Below are 23,164 nucleotides of genomic sequence, written 5' to 3' on the forward strand. Positions count from 1 at the left end.
GAAGGTAGCTCATGTAACACCACTTTTTAAGAAAGAAGGGAGAGAGAAAACGGGGAATTATAGATCGGTTAGCCTGACATTGGTAGTGGGGAAAATGTTGGAATCAATTATTAAAGATGAAATAGCAGCGCATTTGGAAAGCAGTGGCAGGATCGGTCCAAGTCAGCATGGATTTATGAAAGGGAAATCCTGCTTGACAAATCTTCTAGAATTTTTTGAGGCTGTAACTAGTAGAGTGGACAAGAGAGAACCAGTGGATGTGGTGTATTTGGACATTCAAAGGCTTTTGACAAGGTCCCACACAAAAGATTGGTGTGCAAAATTAAAGCACATGGTATTGGGGGTAATGTATTGATGTGGATAGAGAACTGTTTGGCAGACAGGAAGCAGAGAGTTGGGATAAACGGGTCCTTTTCAGAATGGCAGGCAGTGACTAGTGAGGTGCCGCAGGGCTCAGTGCTGGGACCCCAGTTATTTACAATATACATCAATGATTTAGATGAAGGAATTGAGTGTAATATCTCCAAGTTTGCAGATGATACTAAGCTGGGTGGTGGTGTGAGCTGCAAGGAAGATGCCAAGAGGCTGCAGGGTGACTTGGACAGGTTAGGTGAATGGGCAAATGCATGGCAGATGCAGTATAATGTGGATAAATGTGAGGTTATCCACTTTGGTGCCAAAAACAGGAAGGCAGAATATTATCTGAATGGCGACAGATTAGGAAAATGGGAGGTGCAACGAGACCTTGGTGTCATGGTACATCAGTCATTGAAATTGGCATGCAGTTACAGCAGGCGGTGAAGAAGGCACATGGCATGTTGGCCTTCATAGCTAGGGGATTTGAGTATAGGAGCAGGGAGGTCTTACTGCAGTTGTACAGGGCCTTGATGAGGCCTCACCTGGAATATTTTGTTCAGTTTAGGTCTTCTAATCTGAGGAAGGACATTCTTGCTATTGAGGGAGTGCAGTGAAGGTTCACCAGACTGATTTCCGGGATGGCAGGACTGACATATGAGGAGAGACTGGATCGACTGGGCCTGTATTCACTGGAGTTTAGAAGAATGAGAGGGGATCTCATAGAAACATATAAAATTCTGACAGGACTGGACAGGTTAGATGCATGAAAAATGTTCCCGATGTTGAGGAAATCCAGAACCAGGGGTCATAGTCTAAGGATAAGGGGTAAGTCATTTAGGACCGAGATGAGGAGAGGCTTCTTCACTCAGAGAGTTGTTAACCTGTGGAATTCTCTATCGCAGAGAGTTGTTGATGCCAGTTCGTTAGATATATTCAAGAGGGAGTTAGATATGGCCCTTATGGCTAAAGGGATCAAGGAGTATGGAGAGAAAGTGGGAAAGGGGTACTGAGGTGAACGATCACCAATATCTTCTTGAATGATGGTGCAGGCTTGAAGGGCCGAATGGCCTACTCCTGCACCTATTTTCTATGTTTCTATGTAAGAAAGACAGGAGGAGGCTCGAGTGGAGCATAAACGCTAGCATGGACTGGTTGGGCAGAATGGCCTGTTTCTGTGTCGTACATCCTATGTAATCTTTCAAAACTAATTCTGAGCTGAGGATAAGATGCTCAACATTTTTGTCGAAATTCCATTTTCAAAGATGGGTAATTTTGTAATAAACGGCTGTAAATATATATATATATATATATATATAAAAATATGTAAAATGACTGTGCAATGACACCAAGGAGGGACCTGCCCAGTGCAGGGGCTGAGGACCTGATCAGACAGTCTCACTGTTGCTAAGGCGACAGATCATTTTACAGATGATCGTACATAGCCAGGGGACAGAAGATGTGAGTGTGTCTTAACAGACTCGCGAACACCAGGAGCAGCCAGCGCTCAGTGCTCACCGAGTACCGCCAAACCTGCAGGTGAGTGATTCTCCTTCAGATTCCAACCTCGCTCGCTTTGTATTATGTCGCTAAAGATGGATAATTACTTATTATGATTGGTGGCAGGCGGGTGTTTAAATATAGAAGTAGCTTTGAGAGATGTGTTTTAACAATGGGTATCCCCCCAGATATATGTTTTTATTACTGTTGTCTGAATTTTTACCTTCTCCATAATTGAGGCGACTCTTTTTTTTAAAACTTAGTAGCTTGCAATGAACATCTTCCTTATATAATTTGGAAAGTGTGACCTGTTAATTACTAGAAAGATTTATTAGACTTTCACTGAATCCTATTTCTCTCCGTGTGTTTCCAGATTTCAGATTTCAGTGAAAAGTGTAATGTCACTGAAGAAATCCAATCAAGTCAGGCCACTCACCGTTGGAAATGTAGCCGCGTTTTCCAACCCCACACAGGTAACTTTTATAATCTTTTGTCTAAAACTCCTTTATTCCACCCCCCGTATATTCCAAGGTTTATTGTTAAGTGCTGTGACTGGGTTCTCCATAATTGGTTTCACGAGGTTTGGGTTGGGATAATAGCAGCTTCCTTTGCAATTAAGCAACTTGGATGGTCATCTGAGGAAAACGTGCAGGATTGGTTGGTTGTTTTTTTCCCCTCTTCTGCTTGATGTCCCCTGTTAATTGGAGGTGAAGTCTTAATCTGGGCAAGTCTGATCACGCAGTATTTCTTCAGTTATTTACAAGTACTGTAGCAAAATATTATCGATGTACCAACATTACATTACACATATGTACATAACAAACAGCCACTCACACATACACACAAACACCAGCCCATGTAGAATCTTACAGCACGGAAGGAGGCCATTCACCCGTGCCTGTGCCGACTCTTTGAAAGAGCTGGCCAATTAATCCCAGTCCCCTGCACATTTTTCCTTTACGTGTATATATCCAATTCACTTTTGAAAGTTATTATTGTATCTGCTCCCACTATCCCTTCAGGCAGTGAATTCCAGAGTATAAAAGTAGGGAAGTCTTGCTGCAACTGTACAGGGCATTGGTGAGACCACACCTAGAAGAAGAGAAGAGGAAGGAAAGAGAGGGAGGAGGAGGAGGGGGTGGGAAAGAGAGAGGGAGGAGGAGGAGGAGGAGGAGGAGGGGGGGTGGGAAAGAGAGAGGGAGGAGGAGGAGGAGGAGGGGGGGTGGGAAAGAGAGAGGGAGGAGGAGGAGGAGGAGAGGAGGAGGGGGGGGGTGGGAAAGAGAGGAGGAGGAGGGGGGGTGGGAAAGAGAGAGGGAGGAGGAGGAGGGGGGTGGGAAAGAGAGAGGGAGGAGGAGGAGGGGGGTGGGAAAGAGAGAGGGAGGAGGAGGAGGGGGGGGTGGGAAAGAGAGAGGGAGGAGGAGGAGGGGGGTGGGAAAGAGAGAGGGAGGAGGAGGAGGGGGGGTGGGAAAGAGAGAGGGAGGAGGAGGAGGGGGGGTGGGAAAGAGAGAGGGAGGAGGAGGAGGGGGGGTGGGAAAGAGAGAGGGAGGAGGAGGAGTGGGGGTGGGAAAGAGAGAGGGAGGAGGAGGAGGGGGGGTGGGAAAGAGAGAGGGAGGAGGAGGAGGGGGGATGGGAAAGAGAGAGGGAGGAGGAGGAGGGGGGGTGGGAAAGAGGGAGGAGGAGGAGGGGGGGTGGGAAAGAGAGAGAGAGGGAGGAGGAGGAGGAGGAGGAGGAGGAGGGGGGGTGGGAAAGAGAGAGGGAGGAGGAGGAGGAGGAGGGGGGGTGGGAAAGAGAGAGGGAGGAGGAGGAGGAGGAGGGGGGTGGGAAAGAGAGAGGGAGGAGGAGGAGGAGGGGGGGTGGGAAAGAGAGAGGGAGGAGGAGGAGGGGGGGTGGGAAAGAGAGAGGGAGGAGGAGGAGGAGGAGGAGGGGGGGGGGGTGGGAAAGAGAGAGGGAGGAGGAGGAGGAGGAGGAGGAGGAGGAGGAGGGGGGGGTGGGAAAGAGAGAGGGAGGAGGAGGAGGAGGAGGAGGAGGAGGAGGGGGGGTGGGAAAGAGAGAGGGAGGAGGAGGAGGAGAGGAGGAGGAGGAGGGGGGGTGGGAGAGAGGGAGGAGGAGGAGGGGGGGTGGGAAAGAGGGAGGAGGAGGAGGGGGGGTGGGAGGAGGAGGAGGAGGAGGGGGGGTGGGAAAGAGAGAGGGAGGAGAGGAGGAGGAGGGGGGGGTGGGAAAGAGAGAGGGAGGAGGAGGAGGAGGAGGAGGGGGGGTGGGAAAGAGAGAGGGAGGAGGAGGAGGAGGAGGAGGAGGGGGGGTGGGAAAGAGAGAGGGAGGAGGAGGAGGAGGAGGAGGAGGGGGGGTGGGGAAGAGAGAGGGAGGAGGAGGAGGAGGAGGAGGAGGGGGGGTGGGAAAGAGAGAGGGAGGAGGAGGAGGAGGAGGAGGAGGGGTGGGAAAGAGAGAGGGAGGAGGAGGAGGGGGGGTGGGAAAGAGAGAGGGAGGAGGAGGAGGGGGGGTGGGAAAGAGAGAGGGAGGAGGAGGAGGGGGGGTGGGAAAGAGAGAGGGAGGAGGAGGAGGGGGGGTGGGAAAGAGAGAGGGAGGAGGAGGAGGGGGGGTGGGAAAGAGAGAGGGAGGAGGAGGAGTGGGGGTGGGAAAGAGAGAGGGAGGAGGAGGAGGGGGGGTGGGAAAGAGAGAGGGAGGAGGAGGAGGGGGGATGGGAAAGAGAGAGGGAGGAGGAGGAGGAGGAGGGAGGGGGGGTGGGAAAGAGAGAGGGAGGAGGAGGAGGAGGGGGGGTGGGAAAGAGAGAGGGAGGAGGAGGAGGGGGGGTGGGGAAAGAGAGAGGGAGGAGGAGGAGGAGGAGGAGGGGGGGGGGTGGGAAAGAGAGAGGGAGGAGGAGGAGGAGGAGGAGGAGGAGGAGGAGGAGGGGGGTGGGAAAGAGAGAGGGAGGAGGAGGAGGAGGAGGGGGGGTGGGAGAGAGGGAGGAGGAGGAGGGGGGGGGTGGGAAGAGGGAGGAGGAGGAGGGGGGGTGGGAGAGGGAGGAGGAGGAGGAGGAGGGGGGGTGGGAAAGAGAGAGGGAGGAGGAGGAGGAGGAGGAGGGGGGGTGGGAAAGAGAGGGAGAAGGAGGAGGAGGAGGAGGTGGGGTGGGAAAGAGAGGGAGAAGGAGGAGGAGGGGGGGTGAGAAGGAGGAGGAGGGGGGGTGGGAAAGAGAGGGAGGAGGAGGGGGAGGGAGGGAGGAGGGGTGGGAAAGAGAGGGAGGAGGGGTGAGGGTAAGAGAGAGGAGATGAAGTAAATAAATAAATAAATATTTGTGTTCGGAGAAGGTTCACGAGTTTGATTCCTGGGATGAAGGAGTTGTCTTATGTGGAAAGGTTGAGCCTGTACCTCATTGGAGTTTAGAAAAATGAGAGGTGAGTTTATTGAATTATATAAGATTCTGAGGGGGCTTGACAATGGTGGACATTGAGAGGATATTTCCCCTCATGGGGGAATCGAGAACTAGGAGGTACAGTTTCAAAATAATGGGGTCGCCCATTTAAGACGGAGATGAAGAGGAATTTCTTCTCTCAGAGGGCCGTGAATCTATGGAATTCTCTGCCCCAGAGAGTTGTGGAGGCTGGGGTCATTGAATATATTCAAAACTGAGATAGACAGATTCTTGAACTATAGGGGAGCCAAGGGTTATGGGGAGAGGGCAGGAAAGTGAAGTTGGGGCCAAGATCAGATCAGCCATGATCTTATTGAATGGCGGAGCTGGCTCGAGGGGCTGTATGCCTACTTCTGTCCCAATTCTTATGTTCTTACTAGATCGTAACAGCTCATTATTGCAAAGTATCTTAAATCTGTGATCGCTGGTTACCGATTCTCTTGCCAGTAGAAACTGATTCTCCTTACTTACTTACTCTATTTAAACCCCTCATGATTTTGAACCCCTCTAAATCTCCCCATAACCTTCTCTGCTCTAAGAAGAACAAGCCCAGCTTCTCTCGTCTATTCACATAACTGAAGTAATCCACTGCTGGGGTAATCCTACTGACGGAAGATTTGATCTGGCTTAAACCAACAGAACTCCATTAATACATGCTTCACAAAGAAGGTGCAATCATTGCTAGGCCTTGCACTTTCTGCACTCTTCGCTGTCTCTCTGAAGATATTCCATACCCCTTGACTTGGCCCTCAGGTGTTTGTTCCCGTCCGTGTTAGGCCGAAGTCAGCATTGAGATCCACAAATTTGCAGAGAAGATCGCAGGTCACAAGGGAATTATTCCAAAGCCAGCAGTGAGATCCACCTGATTAAATCCAGAAACAGACTTGAACCAACCGATAACAGACTTGGGGGCTGAAATTGCCCTCAGCGAGAAAGTGGGGAGAGCACTTTGATTTATCTGGAAATATACCGCCCGGCAGGAGTTGGAGGGAACAGCCGTAAAATTCATGTCTTTAACTCTGACACCACCTCCCGGCATTTTGGGGCGCTGTTGGAGGCGGGATCGAGTTGGGAGCGGGGCGGGATGCTACGAGGCCTATGTGGAGCCCACTTGGGCACTAGGGACAGGTACTGCTACATGATCTCTTCTGATCTGAATTCCCCACAGCTGCCATTGTAGAAACTGCCCAATTTTCATTCCCATGGACTTCAGCAGAATCATAGAATAGAATTATAGAATTATAGAATGATCTCTCTCATCTGGAGGGAGGAGAGCATGTCGGGGGATCTCAGAGATGCAGTAATCGTGACTATCTTCAAAAATGGGGACAAGTCCGACTGCGGCACTACAGAGGAATTTCCCTGCTATCAGCCACTGGGAAAGTCGTCGCTAGCGTCCTCCTCAACCGTCTTCTTCCCGTGGCTCAGGAGTTCCGTCTGGAGTCACGGTGCGGATTTTGTCCCCTACGGGGCACAACAGACATGATTTTTGCAGCGCGACAGCTACAGGAAAAATGCAGGGAACAGCGCCAGCCCTTATACATGGCCTTTGACACTATCAACTGCGAGGGTCTATGGAGCGTCCTCCTCCGTTTCGGATGCTCCCAAAAGTTCGTCACCATCCTCCGCCTGTTCCATGACGACATGCAGGCCATGATCCTTACCAACGGATCCACCACAGACCCAATCCATGTCCGGACTGGGGTTAAACAGGGCTGCATCATCACCCCAACCCTTTTCTCAATCTTTCTCGCTGCCATGCTCCACCTCAGTCAACAAGCTCTCCACTGGAGTGGAACTAAACTACAGAACCAGTCTTTCATCCTTGGTACCATTCTAGTAAATCTTCTCTGTGCCCTCTCTAACGTCTTGATATTCTTCCTAAAGTGTGGTGCCCAGAATTGGACACAATACTCCAGCTGGGGCCGAACCAATGATTTATAAAGGTTTAACATAACTTCCTTGCTTTTATACTCAATTCTTCTATTAATAAAGCCAAGAATCCCATATGCTCTTAACAAGCTTCTCAACTTTTCCTGCCACCTTCGAAGTTTCTGTGTTCCTGCACCCGCTTTAAAATTGTACCATTTAGTTTATATTGTCTTCTTCTTCCTACCAAAATGCATCACTTCACACTTCTTCGTTAAATTTCATCTGCCATATACCTGCCCATTTCACCAGTCTGCCTATATCCACCTGAACTTTGTTACTATCCTCCTCATTGTTTATTACATTGCTGAGTTTCATGTGATCTGCAAGCTTTGAAATTATGCACTGTATACCCAAGTCCAAGTCATTAATACATATCAATGGAAATTAAAATTGGGCGGTTTCTATAATGGGCAGCCTTGCACCCGGGCAGCAAGTTGAAAATCTAGCCCGAGGTCTATAAATTTAAACCTGTGTACTGGAGTTCTGTAGGTGAAGAAAACTTTTAAAACTAAACTGTTGTTGCAAATCTTTTCAGTTTAGGAAAGTAATTTTTCTTTAATATTACATACAGAACCAAATATACTCCAGGATTAAAGAGAGACTAAATTCATGTCGCTTATCATTATAATAAGCAAATGACAAAATACCTCTCGAATGTTTAGAACTAAGAAATTGAATGTCCACTCCAAAATAGTGACAATCCTATTATGTAATCTAAATGTTTTAACCAATTAGAACAGGTGTCAATTTCCCATTCCACTACCTTTCCCACTGAGTTTGAACTATTTCCTATAGTTAATGTATTGAGCATGGTGCAGTGTCACATCATTACCCTAAGCCTGAGCATTCGCATTTTCCTGTAATTATTTTAAAATTGAAATTAAATTTGAAATGTCATTGATTAGTTCAGGGAGATTTTCATGGTTGTAACTCACAGGCTTATGTGAGACTATTTGTCCATTTTTGGAGGGACTTTTTCTGTTTGCAGTGTGCTGTGAGTTTGTGAATTGTCTGCACTGTGCAGAGCAAGCAGCTGTTGCTGTATAAGTGGCAAAAGCTATGGTGTCATTGTTTATGAAGTTGTTTATAGAGAAAGTGTCACGAGTGAGACATATGGGCCCCCATTACAAATTGAACAAAAATTTTATTCAAAGGAACTCCTGCACGGTATCCCATTTCTGCAAGACATGTGTTCCAACTTTATGTCATTCTGTTAAGAATTTAAAACAAACCTATCTTAATAAAAAGGTTTTGGTCTGGGTTGGTGGGTTTGTTTTTTTGAGTAGAAAACAGTAGAAATGCTAAAAGCTGAACTCATGTGTGTCAGAGGTTGCGAATGATTAATTGCAGTTTTAGGTTCCATGCTGTGTAACTCTAATATCTGTTAAAGTTTGTCATGGTGGACCTGTTTTCATTAGAGGTATTTAAAAAAAACCTCCCAGAATGTGGATTACAGAGGGTTTTTTTTAAAATATAAAAATATAGGTTTAATGGCAAAGGCCCAAAATGAAGATTGTATAGTTCAGTAGGGGGATAGTTTGCTTTTCACTGAACCAAACTGATAAAACTTCCTAGTTTATTAAAATCAATTTTATTTAAACTTTACAGACAGATCAAAATAGGGCTCTGGGAGGAAGATTTCCTCTATGCACTGGATGTTACAAAATCAAAACCCTGTTTATAAAGAGCTTGTTTATGTTTTTCTGCACACGGAATGCAGAGGGATCGTCCTCTAGGTCAGGAGACCAGATAAATCGGGAAACAATGGTCAAACGACAACAACTTTGGGTTTTGAAAAACCAAGTCCCTTCGCCCATAACCCCTGCTTTCGCTGACCTATATTGGCTCCCGGTCTGGCAACAGCTTAAAATTCTCAGCTTTATTTTCAAATCACTCATAGCCTCACCCCTCCCTATCTCTGTAATCTCCTCCAGCCCTCCAACCAAGGCCAGATTAACTCATTGGCTAATAAGGCCCTCGACTTCAGGCCCTAATTTTTATATAATTAACCCTAAATCTTTGTCACAAGGTTGGTTAAGCAATACAATATATAACTGCATAATTATATCTTCAGAGGTGCAAAATATTGCGTCCTTGTGGGTCAAAGTGTGTATAAAATTCTGCGACGATCTTGAAACGCGTATACATTTTTTTAATTCACCTGGAGAGTTATGTACGCTGTTCATAGGATAAATGCATAAATTATATCAGGTTTGATAATTGTGAATGCTTAAGAAAGGATGAAGAATTTTTATTTATCTTTTGAAAATGGGAATTTAGATGTCAAAGTCAAATGTCAAAAGTGTTTACTGGAGTATGTATAGCCTCATAGATACCCCTAGATATCCCTCAGAGATACCCCTAGATATCCTACTAGAAATTACTAGGGGTAAAACAGGAATATTCCAAATTAAGTCTGAAAGACTATATTGGAATTATGCCTTCAGAGTTAATACATTCCTCACAATCATTGACAAACTGAAGAGTGCATTAGAATATTGAATCAAAGCTTATGCCGATATGGACAAGACCTTTAGTGTCCCAGTAAATTTTTCACATAATGTCAAACATAGAAACATACATAGAAAATAGGTGCAGGAGTAGGCCATTCGGCCCTTCTAGCCTGCACCACCATTCAATGAGTTCATGGCTGAACATGCAACTTCAGTACCCCATTCCTGCTTTCTCGCCATACCCCTTGATCCCCCGAGTAGTAAGGACTTCATCTAACTCCTTTTTGAATATATTTAGTGAATTGGCCTCAACAACTTTCTGTGGTAGAGAATTCCACAGGTTCACCACTCTCTGGGTGAAGAAGTTTCTCCTCATCTCGGTCCTAAATGGCTTACCCCTTATCCTTAGACTGTGTTCCCTGGTTCTGGACTTCCCCAACATTGGGAACATTCTTCCTGCATCTAACCTATCTAAACCCATTAGAATTTTAAACGTTTCTATGAGGTCCCCTCTCATTCTTCTGAACTCCAGTGAATACAAGCCCAGTTGATCCAGTCTTTCTTGATAGGTCAGTCCCGCCATCCCGGGAATCAGTCTGGTGAACCTTCGCTGCACTCCCTCAATAGCAAGAATGTCCTTCCTCAGGTTAGGAGACCAAAACTGTACACAATACTCCAGGTGTGGCCTCACCAAGGCCCTGTACAACTGTAGCAACACCTCCCTGCCCCTGTACTCAAATCCCCTTGCTATGAAGGCCAACATGCCATTTGCTTTCTGAACCGCCTGCTGTACCTGCATGCCAACCTTCAAGCTCCCAAGTCAGTGAAGGTATCAGATGCTTATGTTAGAAATATCTAGATGATCACCCAGTAGATTTTACTAAAGAATTTCTCTAATTTGTTAAATTTTCAACCTTCTCAAATATAGAAAGAAAAGAGGATGAGAGTAGGTCGATTTGGATGTACCATGTAATCATTGAATCCAATGTGATGGAATGTTTCCCAAATGTAGAAACTGCATTATGGCTGTATTTATCATTAATGGTCACTAATTGTAATGGAGAACATTCCTTCTCTCTTCTCAAAAGGATAAAAAATGTTTTACAATCCACTATGAATCAGGAGCATCTCGTTGCTTTGTCTCTTTTGAGCATTGGGAGTGAAATTGTCAGGTTTTTAAATTTGGTGATATTATTCACGAATTTGCCACAGCTAAGGCCAGGAAGAAACCAGTCTTTGTTTGAAGAGACGTATTCAGAGAATTTTTTGTTTGATATCGCAGTTCAAGCCAGGATGAAACCAACCTCTGCTTGAACTGTATGCATTTTTTTTAATGTACATAGCTTTGATTTTTGTTAAATTTGGATAAATATACAATTATATTTGTTTGATTTTATGAATTGTATGCAATATATAATACATATATAGGCCCTTCCCTCCTATTAGGCTTAGACCCTTCACAGCCTTAATTCGGCACTGTTTACAACCCTCCAAGATCTCTGCACTCCCCTAATTCTGGCCTCTTGCGCAATTCAGATTTTCACCGCTCCGCCATTGGTGGCCGTGCCTTCAGCTGTTTGGGCTATAAGCTCCGGAATTCCCTCCCTAAACCTCTCCACCTCTCTAGCTCTCTGCTCCTTTAAGACGCTCCTAAAAGCCTACCTCCCACCCACCCTAATATCACCTTATGTGGCTCAGTATCAGATTTTCTCTGAAAGTGCTCCTGTTAAGTGCCTTGGGATGTTTTACTACATTAAAGGTGCTATCTAAATGCAATATTTTGGTTGTATTTGTAAAGTTTTATTCATGGTGCTCATGCTACATCTTAAGCTATTATTGTGCTACAGGATTAATCGTTTACTGTTTTTTTACAGTCGTATCTGGTCTTGGGCTTTACAACAATGCTTTTAGGATAGAGAGCTTTAGTGTTGTGAATTTCTGCTCATCAAGGTGAGGACTCTTGTTGTTCAGGAAGTTTGTGTTTCAGACACCCAGAGGATGATTTTCAATGACCAGCCGCCCATTTCTTACCTGAAAAGTGGCCATCGACAGTTGGGAATGGGAGGGGCACTGTGAATACCCCATTTATGCCCAAGGCCTACCTGATGCAATTTTCAGACAGGCCTGTAAATGGTCAAGAGGCACACTCGCCACATGTAGCTACTTACACATTAAAATTGGGATCCGACATAGACTGTGCGGTCCAGCTACTTGTACCAGGCATTGAGCGGTCTAACCAGTGTTCCTCAAAGGAAACGCTGGAAGCTGCTTTTTAAACAAAAACAAAGACATTATAAATTTTTATTTAGTGCGGTTGGGAGGAGGAGTGCAGCTGGTGAGCAGCAGCCAAGTGCCCATTTGGCACCTGTAGCTCTCCGGCAGCAGTAAAATGAGGCCTAGACCAAAACAATGGTTCGGGCCTCTTGACACTCTCTTTGAGTGGGCAGCGTGGCCACTCAGCCGAGTTCACACCCACTTTGGGTGGAAGTCAAAGATTCCCCCTGCCCTCTCCTCCCTCCCTCCAGGTGTCGAGCATTCCCACCTCTGGGATAAGCCCAAGCCAATCCTACCATGTTTCTGAGGAAGTGTGTGGTTAACCTACCAGAGGTAGTTACATTTGTTACAGAATTTGCTTGGTGACTCACCAGCTACAGTTCAGTGACCCTGCCAATGTTGGATATAGTCGAGCAGCCTGTGATGCCCAGTCATTGAACCTCTTCCTGCACTGTGTGGTAATTCTTGGAATGGTGGAGGTCTCGATCATGGAGGGTGGGGGTTCCCGGGGAGGCAGCGACCCAGATTATTTTTGCGGGCCAACAGAGAAGCAGGAGCCAAAGAAATTTGACACTTAACCTTTGGCAACAACATGCACTTCTATAGCGCCATAAATGCAGAAAGATATTGCACGGCACTTCACATTGTCATAAGGGGGAAAATGGATGGCGAGCCAAAGAGGGAAATATTTGGAGGGGTGACCAAAAGCTTGGTCAAAGAGGTGAGTTTTTAAAGGAGAATCTTAAAGGAGGAGATAGGCAGAAGAGCAAGACTAAGATCATACTATGACTAGACCACAAGGGACCAGTCCTTTGAGAGATTGCAAGTACAACCTACCACTTCCAGTGAACAGGCAGGGAACAAGTAGCAATTGCTGTCAACAAGCACTCTGAAAAATGTGCTGCATTTCTTATATAAAGCAATATTTAGATTTAAAATTAAGATTATGTTGATCCAATTTAATCTATTCATTCCTACGTGTTGGTCATTCACATGTGGCATTGCTGGCCCCAATTGAAGGCAGTGCATGGTTTTTTGCAAACAAGTAATTTTTATAAGAATATTTTCCCTTTTCTTTTGTCTTTCCAAATCATGTTCCCATCTGTATTTAGGAGAATGACTCAGGTTTCAATGAATGCTGCTTTCAATTAACCACCAGAGGGTGCTTATGATTGGACATAATCCTGTTGCTGATTGCCAGCTCTTTTCAAAAAGAGAGGAATAGAGAGGAAAGGCTGAACATAAGAAGAAGAAAGACTTGCATTTCTATCGCGCCTTTCACGACCACCAGATGTAAAGCTCTTTACAGCAAATGAAGTATTTTTTGAAGTGTAATCACTGTGGTAATGTAGGAAACACGACAGCCAATTTGCAAACATCAAGCTCCCACAAATAGCTATGTGATAATGACCAGATAATCTGTTTTAGTAATGTTGATTGAGGGATAAATATTGGCCAGGACACCAGGGATAACTCCCCTGCTCTTCTTCCAAATAGTGCCATCAGTTCTTCTACATCCACCTGACAGTATCAATTGAGCAAAATATTTCCAAAATTAGTGATTGCACACAACTTACTATAAAGATTGGTAGTCAAGGAAGAATAAAACCCACAGTGTTAATGAGAAAATCTTTTGCATTTGAAAAAAGCATTTTTAGATATCCTGATTGATCTATTAATACTGTACAGTACAAACATGAGGCCTACTAAATTTCCAATCAACCTTGCATGGAATTACAGAATTTACAGCACAGAAACAGACAATTCGGCCCAACAGATCTATGTCACTGTTTATGCTCCACACGAGCCTACTCCCAATGAGGAATTCAGGAGAAGCTTCTTTACTCAGAGACTGGTTAGAATGTGGAAAGCGCTGCCACATGGAGTGATTTAAGGGAATCTAGCAAAGTACATGAGGGTGAGGAATAGAAGGATATGTCGACATAACCTTCTATTCCTCACCCTCATGTACTTAGCTGGATTCCCTTAAATGCATCAATTCTATTCACCTCAATCACTCCATCTGGCAGCGCTTTCCACATTCTAACCAGTCTCTGAGTAAAGAAGCTTTTCCTGAATTCCTCATTGGATTTATTAGCGACTATGTTGTATTTATCGCCTTTAGTTTTGGACTCTCCCACAAGTGGAAATATCTTCTCTACATCTATCCTATTGAGTTCCTTCATAATATTAAAGACCTCTATCAGGTCACCTCTCGGTCTTCCTGACACTTTCGACATCCCAACTGGACTGTTGAAAACCTTACAATGTGGGCTGCCTAGAATTTCAGTGGGCCTTTCACCAATGGCACAAAAGATTGTGGAATAAATGTTCCTGACTTTCGCACCTGAGGACCGCCCATTCCCCAAATTCTGAGGTCAGGGAAAAGGGGGGAGGGGACCTGTGTGGAACTCCCTAATGCTGCGCTAGGATTGTATAGAGCCTTTCCATGACTGATGGGGAGAGGCCTAGGCTCAATATATCAATGTATCAGCTTCCTGCTTAACCCTTCTGCAGTTATGGTCACAGAGTGCCCAGAATCAGGGATGCACTAAGAAGCTGCAGCTTGTTTGTGCCGGGCACCCTCCTCTGATCAGAGGGTTTGAGGTGACCTGGCAACAAGGTGAAAAAGATCCCAAAGGTAAGTTCGCAAATTTTTCTAACTTAACTGGTGGACCTTTGATCCTTGAGGGCTCTGGCTGTTAAAGGTACAGGATAGAAAATTCCACGCACACCTGGGTTTGAGCAGGCACAGCAGAGTGCCAAGAAAATCAGCCATTGCTATTAAAGATTAAATTAGTAAGAATCCAATGTAACATCCAAGAAGGGATAAATAATTGGCGGAGGTGCTGGAAATAGCAGGATGTGATATTGGGTAAGAGGAAGTAATGCGTCGTGTGTCCCATAGAGCAGTTTTGGGACTCCTACTGTTTCTGATCTGGAATGATGACGCATTCAGATAAGTCAAATTAATAGGCAATACCAAAATAGAGAGGGAGGCAGTTTCATCTGAAAACAACAAAAATTTGCATTTATATAGAGCCTTTAATGTAATGAAACATGCCAAGGTGCTTCACAGGAGAGCTATTGAACAAAATTTGACACCGAGCCACATAAGGAGGTATTAGGACAGATGACGAGGTAGGTTTTAAGGAGCATCTTAAAGGGGGGTAGAGAGGCAAAGAGGTTTAGGGAGGGAATTCCAGAGTTAGGGCCTCGGCAGTTGAAGGCACAGCCGCCTTTGGTGGAGCAATTACATTTAAAAGCCAGCTAAAGGCCTACAAAATTAAGCGAATAAAATATGCACATGGGCAATCCAGTAGAAGATGACATTCAACATTGATAAGTGTAAAGTACTAAATGTAGGAAGAAAAAATGGTTGATATATATATATATATATTATAGTCCAGGAATGCTGTCAAAATAGCTATTGGTAAAGTTGAATGTTATTTGATGAGTCAACGCTTAATGGATGCCATCACTTCAGAGTGGAACCAACAAAGCAAATAGAAAAACAAAGAAAGATTTGCATTTATATAGCATGACCTCAGGATGTCCCAAAACGCTTTACAACCAATGAAGTACTTTTGAAATGTAGTCACTGTTGTAATATAGGAAACTGAACTATTTTGCCAAATTGGTAGAGTGTAAAGTCCTTACTCTACAGCATGAAACCACACGAGGCACATTCCAGGGACAAGGCCACTCCGTGACCTTAGCTCTTTATTACAGGACTCCAGAAGTGAAGACCCTGCATGGGACCTCCCTTTATATACCTGTGTGATCAGGTAAGGAGTGTCTCCCACAAGTTCACCCCCTGTGGTCAAGGTGTGCATCTAAGTTGAGTGTATACAGTAATACAGTGGTAGTTACAAACACGACATCACCTCCCCCACCCCCTCCACCCCAAAGTCTTACTGGGATCATAGGTTCAGTCTTTCAGGTGGTCTGCGCTCCCTCGTGGAGCGCCACAGTTGGGGCTCTGGTTGTTGGACACTGACGTGAGTGTCTGTCACCTGTGGTGATTCCGGCCTGTCCGGACTGACCGCAGGGACTGTGCATTCTTCTGATTGCTCTTGTTGCAGGTTCGCTGGCGGTAGTGTGAGCTCCATCTCATGGTCTTCTTCAGGTTCCTCCGTGTCCATGCTGAACCTTTTTTTTACTTGGTCCAGGTGCTTACGGCATATCTGGCCATTGTTGAGTTTTACCACGATGATCCTATTCCCCTCGAGCCATTTGGGCCCCATGGCGTGATTGAGGACGAATACAGGATCATTTATTTCTATACATCTCCCCCTTGAATTACGGTCATGATACTCGTTTTGTGACTTGCGCTTGCCCTCAACTATGTCGGTCAGGACTGGGTGGATGAGGGACAACCGAGTTTTGAGTGTCCGTTTCATGAGTAGCTCTGCGGGCGGGACCCAGTGAGCGAGTGCAGGAGCGATCTATAGGCCAGCAGGAGGCGCGATAGGCGGCATTGTAGGGAGGGTCCTTGAATCCTAAGCATACCTTGCTTAATGATTTGGACCGCCCGCTCCGCCTTGCCATTGGAGGCCGGCTTGAACGGCGCAGTCCAGACGTGGTTGATGCCATTGCCCGACATAAACTCCTGGAATTCATAGCTCGTGAAACACGGGCCAGTGTCACTAACCAGGATGTCTGGCAAGCCATGGGTTGCAAAGATCGCACGTAGGCTTTCCACGGTGGTGGATGACGTACATAAATTCAGGATGATGCACTCGATCCATTTCAAGTATGCATCTACTACAATGAGGAACACCTTCCCCATGAACGAGCCCGCGTAGTCAATGTGAATGCGTGACCATGGCTTGGTGGGCCAAGGCCACGGGCTGAGCGGGGCCTCCCTGGGGGTATAGGTCGTGCACCTGCGAACACAGTGCTCCAGGTCTGAATCAATTCCAGGCCACCAAACGTGTGACCGGGCAATGGCCTTCATCATCACAATGCCTGGGTGCTCGCTGTGGAGTTCCCTAATGAATGCGTCCCTGCCCTTCTGGGGCATGACTACCTGGCTGCCCCATACTAGGCAGTCGGCTTGGATGGAGAGCTCATCCATCCGCCTGTGGAACAGTCTGACGTCCTCAGGGCATGCTCTGTGTGCGGGTGCCCAATCCCCAGTCAGGACACATTTCTTAATCAAGGATAGGAGGGGATCTCTGTTTGTCCAGATTTTGATCTGGCGGGCTGTGAGGGGGGAGCCTGCACTGTCAAAGGCATCGACAGCCATGACCATCTCAGCTGCCCCCTCGGTGGTGGCCAGTGGGAGCCTGCTGAGCGTGTCAGCACAGTTTTCAGTGCCGGGCCGGTGCCGGATGGAGTAGTCATAATCAGCTCGCGTGAAGGCCCATCGCTGTGTGCGAGCTGATGCATTGGCATTGACAGCCTTGCTGTCTGACAACAGGGATGTGAGTAGCTTGTGGTCCGTCTCTAATTCAAACTTCCTACCGAAGAGGTACTGATGCATTTTTTTTTACACCATAGACACATGCAAGCGCTTCCTTCTCGACCATCCCATATCCCCGTTCTGCTTGACCCTCAGCATTACCCTGCTGCAACACGCACCCAATCCCATAGGACGATACATCTCAAGTCAGAACTGAACGTTTACCGGGGTCGTACAGGGTCAACAATTTGTTTGAACAAAGTAGGTTTCGCGCCCGATCAAAAGCCTGTTTCTGACAGTCCCCCCGAAACCAATCACAACCCTTACGCAGGAGCACGTGTAGCGGCTCCAACAACGTGCTCAAGTTCGGCAGAAAGTTCCCGAAATAGTTCAACAGTCCCAGGAATGAACGCAGCTCCAATGTGTTGCAGGGCCTGGGTACTCGTCGAATTGCCTCTGTTTTGGATTCGGTGGGCCGAATCCCATCTGCAGCAACCCTCCTGCCCAGAAACTCAATCTCAGGAGCTAAGAACACACATTTAGACTTCTTGAGTCGTAGGCTTACCTGGTCCAGTCGGCGTAGCACCTCCTCCAGGTTGTGGAGGTGTTCCTCGGTATCTCGACTCATGATGAGGATGTCATCCTGGAATACGATCGTTCCAGGAATGGATTTAAGCAGGCTTTCTACATTGCGTTGAAAAATCGCGGCCACTGATCGAATGCCAAATGGGCACCTGTTATACGCAAACACTCCCTTGTGCGTGGTGATGGTGGTCAGTAGTTTGGATTCATCGGCCAGTTCCTGGGTCATATAGGCTGAAGTGAGGTCCAACTTGGTGAACAGCTTGCCGCCTGCCAGCGTGGCAAAGAAGTCCTCCGCTCTTGGGAGCGGGTATTGGTCTTGTAGGGACATCCGATTGATGGTGGCCTTGTAGTCGCCACAGATCCTGACAGAGCCATCCGCTTTTAGAATGGGAACGATGGGGCTCGCCCAGTCGCTGAATTCAACAGGTGAGATGATGCCCTCTCGCAACAGCCGATTTTTTTCCCGCATCACATACGGCACCGCTCTGGCTTTGTGGTGCACTGGCCTGGCGTCCGGGGTGATGTGTATCCTTACTTTAGTGCCTTTGAAAATCCCAATGCCCGGTTGAAATAGTGACTCGAATTTTTGTAGGACTTGTGAGCACAAACTTTGCTCCACCGAGGTCATTGCGTGAACAGCCCCCCATTTCCAGTTCATCTCGGCTAACCAGCTCCTCCCCAACAGAGTGGGACCATTGCCCGGGACAATCCAGAGTGGCAGCCAGTTCACTAACCCATTGTATGTGACAGCCATCATTGCACTGCCTAGCACCGGAATGATTTCCTTGGTGTAAGTCCATAATTGTGTCTCAATACATTCTAATTTGGGTCTACTGGCTTTGAGTGGCAATAGCTGCTTGAATTGCTCAACGCCCATGAGTGACTGGCTGGCCCTAGTGTCTAGCTCCATGCGTACAGGGATACTGTTCAACAAAACCCTCATTATCATGGGTGGCGTTTTGGTGTATGAACTGTGAATATTCGCTGCATGGATCTGCTAAACCTCGCCGTCCATCGATTTGCCCCAAAAGTCATCCTGCCTCACAGAACCCTCTTCTGGTCCATCCGCCTCATATTAGTCTGGTTGTAGGTTTTCTGCACCTTCGAGCTAAATGGCCCCTGAGATTGCAGTTTCTGCAGACAAAATGTTGGAATCTGCAAGATCTGGCTGAGTGTTTTCCACCACACCTCCAGCATGAGTTAAAGTTTCCATTGTTGGGGACAAAGGGACTATGGCCAGGAATTCCGCGCTGACTGTCCCTTTGCTCTTCAGTACCCTATTAGTGGGTGTCAATGGCCCCATCCCGGGCTGCATTGTCCACTGTGATGGCGTGAACGTCCGTTCAGCCTGCCATTGTCTCTGTTGAGATCCTGCTCTGGGATCTATTGCTGCCTGGTAAATGTTGGACTGCCCCTGCCTGCCTGCGGGGTTCTGAGTAGCATTTATGATGTTGACTCCCTGATCCATCGCCGCGTTAGAGGCAGAATTGCGTGCATAAATCATTTTCGTCTCTTCCTCCCCTGCCATGAAAGTTTGAGCTAACAACGCTGCTGCTTCCAAGGTCAGGTCCTTGGTCTCAATTAACTTGCGAAAAATTCTCGCATGACCGATACCCTCGATGAAGAAGTCCCTTAGCATCTTCCCCCTGCAGGCATCTGTGAACTTAGAGGCTGGCCAAGCGGCAGAGGTCCGCTACAAAGTCCGGTATGCTCTGTCCTTCACGACGTCGGTGGGTGTAGAATCTGTGTCGAGCCATGTGTATGCTGCTCGCCGATTAATTTGCTGAGCTCTTCAAAGGTTTTGTCCGAAGGCTTTTCGGGTGTCAGTAAGTCCTTCATGAGCGCATAAGTCTTTGGCCCGCAGCTGGTCAAAACATGAGCCCTTTGCTTGTCGGCCGCTGCATCCCCCAGCCAGTCTTTAGTTACGAAGCTTTGCTGAAGCCTCTCTACAAAATTATCCCAGTCTTCCCCAACACAGTACCGTCGCTCTGTGCTACCGGTGGCCATTCTCGTGGGTCGTGAATTCCCGTTTCTCGTCGCCACACTTTACACTCTACCAATTTGGCCAAAGTCCTTACTCTACAGCATGAAACCACACGAGGCACATTCCAGAAACAAGGCCACTCCGTGACCTTAGCTCTTTATTACAGGACTCCAGAAGTGATGATCCTGCGTGGGACCTCCCTTTATATATCTGTGTGATCAGGTAAGGAATGTCTCCCACAAGTTCACCCCCTGTGGTCAAGGTGTGCATCTAAGTTGAGTGTATACAGTAATACAGTGGTGTTACATTGTAGTTACAAACATGACAGTAGAGTACAAGTCGGTGGATGTCATGCTAAAACTAGTGTGTTCTGAACAGACTGCACTTCAGGTACTCTGAACAGTGAGGTACAAGGAAAGCATTCGCCTTCGAAGGATGCAGAGTAAAGCTTCAAGGCTGCTCCCCAGCATCAGAGAAATTACTTCTGAGGAAAAGTTGGAAAAATCTGAACTTCTGAGCCTTGCAAGCAGGCAGCTAAACTGATAGTAAATCGCATAGGAAAAGTAAAGCAAGCACACTCCTTCAAGTTAAACCATGACAGTTGGGCAAGAGGGCGGGGGTGGGGGAGAGCGGGTACAGATACAAACTGATGAAAGGAAAATTTAGGATTATATCGGGAAGTTTTTCACATTAAGTGATCGATTTTGACTGGTGATATGCACTGGTCGACCGCCTATTCCGGTGTTGAAGAGGACCCCGCGATTTTGAAGCCATGGTCTCACTTAAATTTGGCAGACGAACTATGAGGCGCCAAACCTACCTCCCAATGTAGCTCGCTGGATTGAGGTCTCAAGTTCAGACCAGGGCAACCACCAGCAGGCAAAGTTGCCGGGGAGGTGTGGGGTGGCAGTGGCCCAGATTATTTTAATAATTTGACAATTACCTTTGGTGGGCCTCTTCGCTTCCATCACCCGTGGAACTGTGCAGGCTCCGACTAGTCCCAACCCAAAATTGGCATCCTATTTATGCTATAGGATCCTGATTTCCATATTAAAAAGGAACTATCACCTGAATCAGGCGGGAGCTTTGGACACTTGGCAGTGGGCCACTTTCAAAATGGAGTCGGCTGCATCGTGGGCATTAAGGCTACCCACCCCATTTTGAGCCTGTTGCCGACCTATTAACGTTAGGCGAAGGCAGTCAAAATCGATCCCCAAGAGTGACCAACCAGTGGATTGTACTTCTTTGGAGGGTGGAAGAGCGAAAGATGAGGAACTTCTGCAGCGATGTCCTGGGACTGCGCTGACTGATCTCTGATAACCTCAACCATCTTCCTCATCAGTATCTACTATGTAACCTTGTGATTTTTGTTTCATATGTTCCATATTACTGCCAACAATAACACTTGCTGGAAGCTTTTCGTACATTTTCCAAAGGATACCTCAGAGGCTTAACATCAACAGCCAGATGAGCCACATGTGCTTACTTTAATGCAGTTAACACAGGATCAGGCTAGTATAATTATGGATGGTCTAATTACTCGACATTGAAATTGCGTAGGCGTCATAAATATGTTTTGTGTTTTAACATCAATGTTAGACTTAATAGCTTTTGTCTTTTCAATTGGGACTATTGTTGATAAATATGGATTGATTGCAAAGTAGGTTCTACCATCTATGTGAAAGACGGCATACACCATAAATAATTAATTCATATATGCTCAGTACAACATTAACTCACCTTTAATGTAGTAAAACATCCCAAGGCGCTTCACAGATTCACTCTTTTCATTTGGGGTCGATGACTTTCCGAAATGCCTTGTTGTCTGAACAACATTTTCATGGAAGTTACTTTCCACCTGTTGCTAATTTTAACACCGATTTACTGCCATACAAAAAATGACATTTTACACATAAATTAATTGAAACCACACTGTATTACATAATCAACATGTTAATGTGTTCACATATTTATTTGTGTGTAATTTTAACAAAAGTGTTAACTTGCTTATTTTAAATGCATTGAAAATAATCTTCAGCCAGACATGCCGAGTGGATGATCCATCTCGGCCGCCTCCTGAGGCTCCCCCCATCACAGAAGCCAGTCTTCAGCTAATTCGATTCACTCCACGTGATATCAAGAAGCGGCTGAGCGCACTGGATACAGCAAAGACTATGGGCCCCGACAACATCCCGGCTGTCGTGCTGAAGACTTGTGCTTCAGAACTAGCCGTGCCTCTAGCCAAGCTGTTCCAGTACAGATACAACACTGGCATCTACCGAACAATGTGGAAAATTACCCACATCTGTCCTTTCCACAAAAAGCAGGACAAATCCAATTATCACCTCATCAGCCTACACGCAATCATCAGCAAAGTGATGGAAGGTGTCATCGACAGTGCAATCAAGCGGCACTTATTCACCAATAACCTGCTCACCGATGCCCAGTTTGGGTTTCACCAGGATCACTCGGCTCCAGATCTCATTACAGCCTTGGTCCAAACAGGGACAAAAGAGCTGAATTCCAGAGGTGAGATGAGAGTGACTGCCCTTGATATCAAGACAGCATTTGACCAAGTGTAGCATCAAGGAGCCCTAGTAAAAGTGAAGTCAATGGGAATCAGGGAAAAACTCTCCACTGGCTGGAGTCATACCTAACACAAAGGAAAGTGGTTGTGGTGGTCGGAGGTCAATCATCTCAGCCCCAGGACATCACTGCAGGAGTTCCTCAGGACAGTGTCCTAGGCCCAACATGTTCAACTGCTCTTTCAATAACTTTCCCTCCATCATAAGGTCAGAAGTGCTGATGCTTGCACAGTATTCCGTTCTATTCGAACTCCTCAGAAAATGAAGCAGTCCATGCCTGCATGCAGCAAGTCCTGGAAAACATTCATGGTTGGGCTGGTAAGTGGGAAGTAACATTCACGCCACACAAGTGCTAACAAGAGAGAGTCTAACCACCTCCTCTTGACATTCAATGGCATTAACATCATCGAATCGCCCACCATCAAGATCCTGGGGTCCCTCATGGTTGAAAAGAGGGAGTTCATGGACCCTCCTCTATATTTCTCCTTTTAGTTGCCTAGCTTTCCACCACCATTCTTGACTGGATATGGTACGGCTACAGAGTTTTGCTCAGATCCATTGGTTGTGGGACTGCTAAGCTCTGTTTATAACCTTGCTGCAGCTGGTGCTTAGCGTGCAGGTAGCCCTGTGCAGCAGATTCAGTAGGTTGATACCTCATTCTAAGGTATGGCTGGTGCTGATCCA

General features: G+C 46.6%; 1 protein-coding gene across 1 annotated transcript in view; it reads left to right on the top strand.

Annotated features, from left to right (window-relative positions):
* The window catches only part of LOC139263576 (transient receptor potential channel pyrexia-like), a 96,023-nt gene that overhangs the window by 7,697 nt on the left and 65,162 nt on the right, over nucleotides 1-23,164 (top strand). The window contains exons 2-4 of the mRNA XM_070879746.1: nucleotides 2,228-2,327; nucleotides 14,437-14,560; nucleotides 22,739-22,798. Coding sequence (XP_070735847.1) covers nucleotides 2,228-2,327; nucleotides 14,437-14,560; nucleotides 22,739-22,798 — 284 coding nt within the window. The remainder of the gene's footprint in view (nucleotides 1-2,227; nucleotides 2,328-14,436; nucleotides 14,561-22,738; nucleotides 22,799-23,164) is intronic.

This window comes from Pristiophorus japonicus, chromosome 1 (genome assembly GCF_044704955.1).
Source record: "Pristiophorus japonicus isolate sPriJap1 chromosome 1, sPriJap1.hap1, whole genome shotgun sequence".
NCBI lineage: Eukaryota > Metazoa > Chordata > Chondrichthyes > Pristiophoridae > Pristiophorus > Pristiophorus japonicus.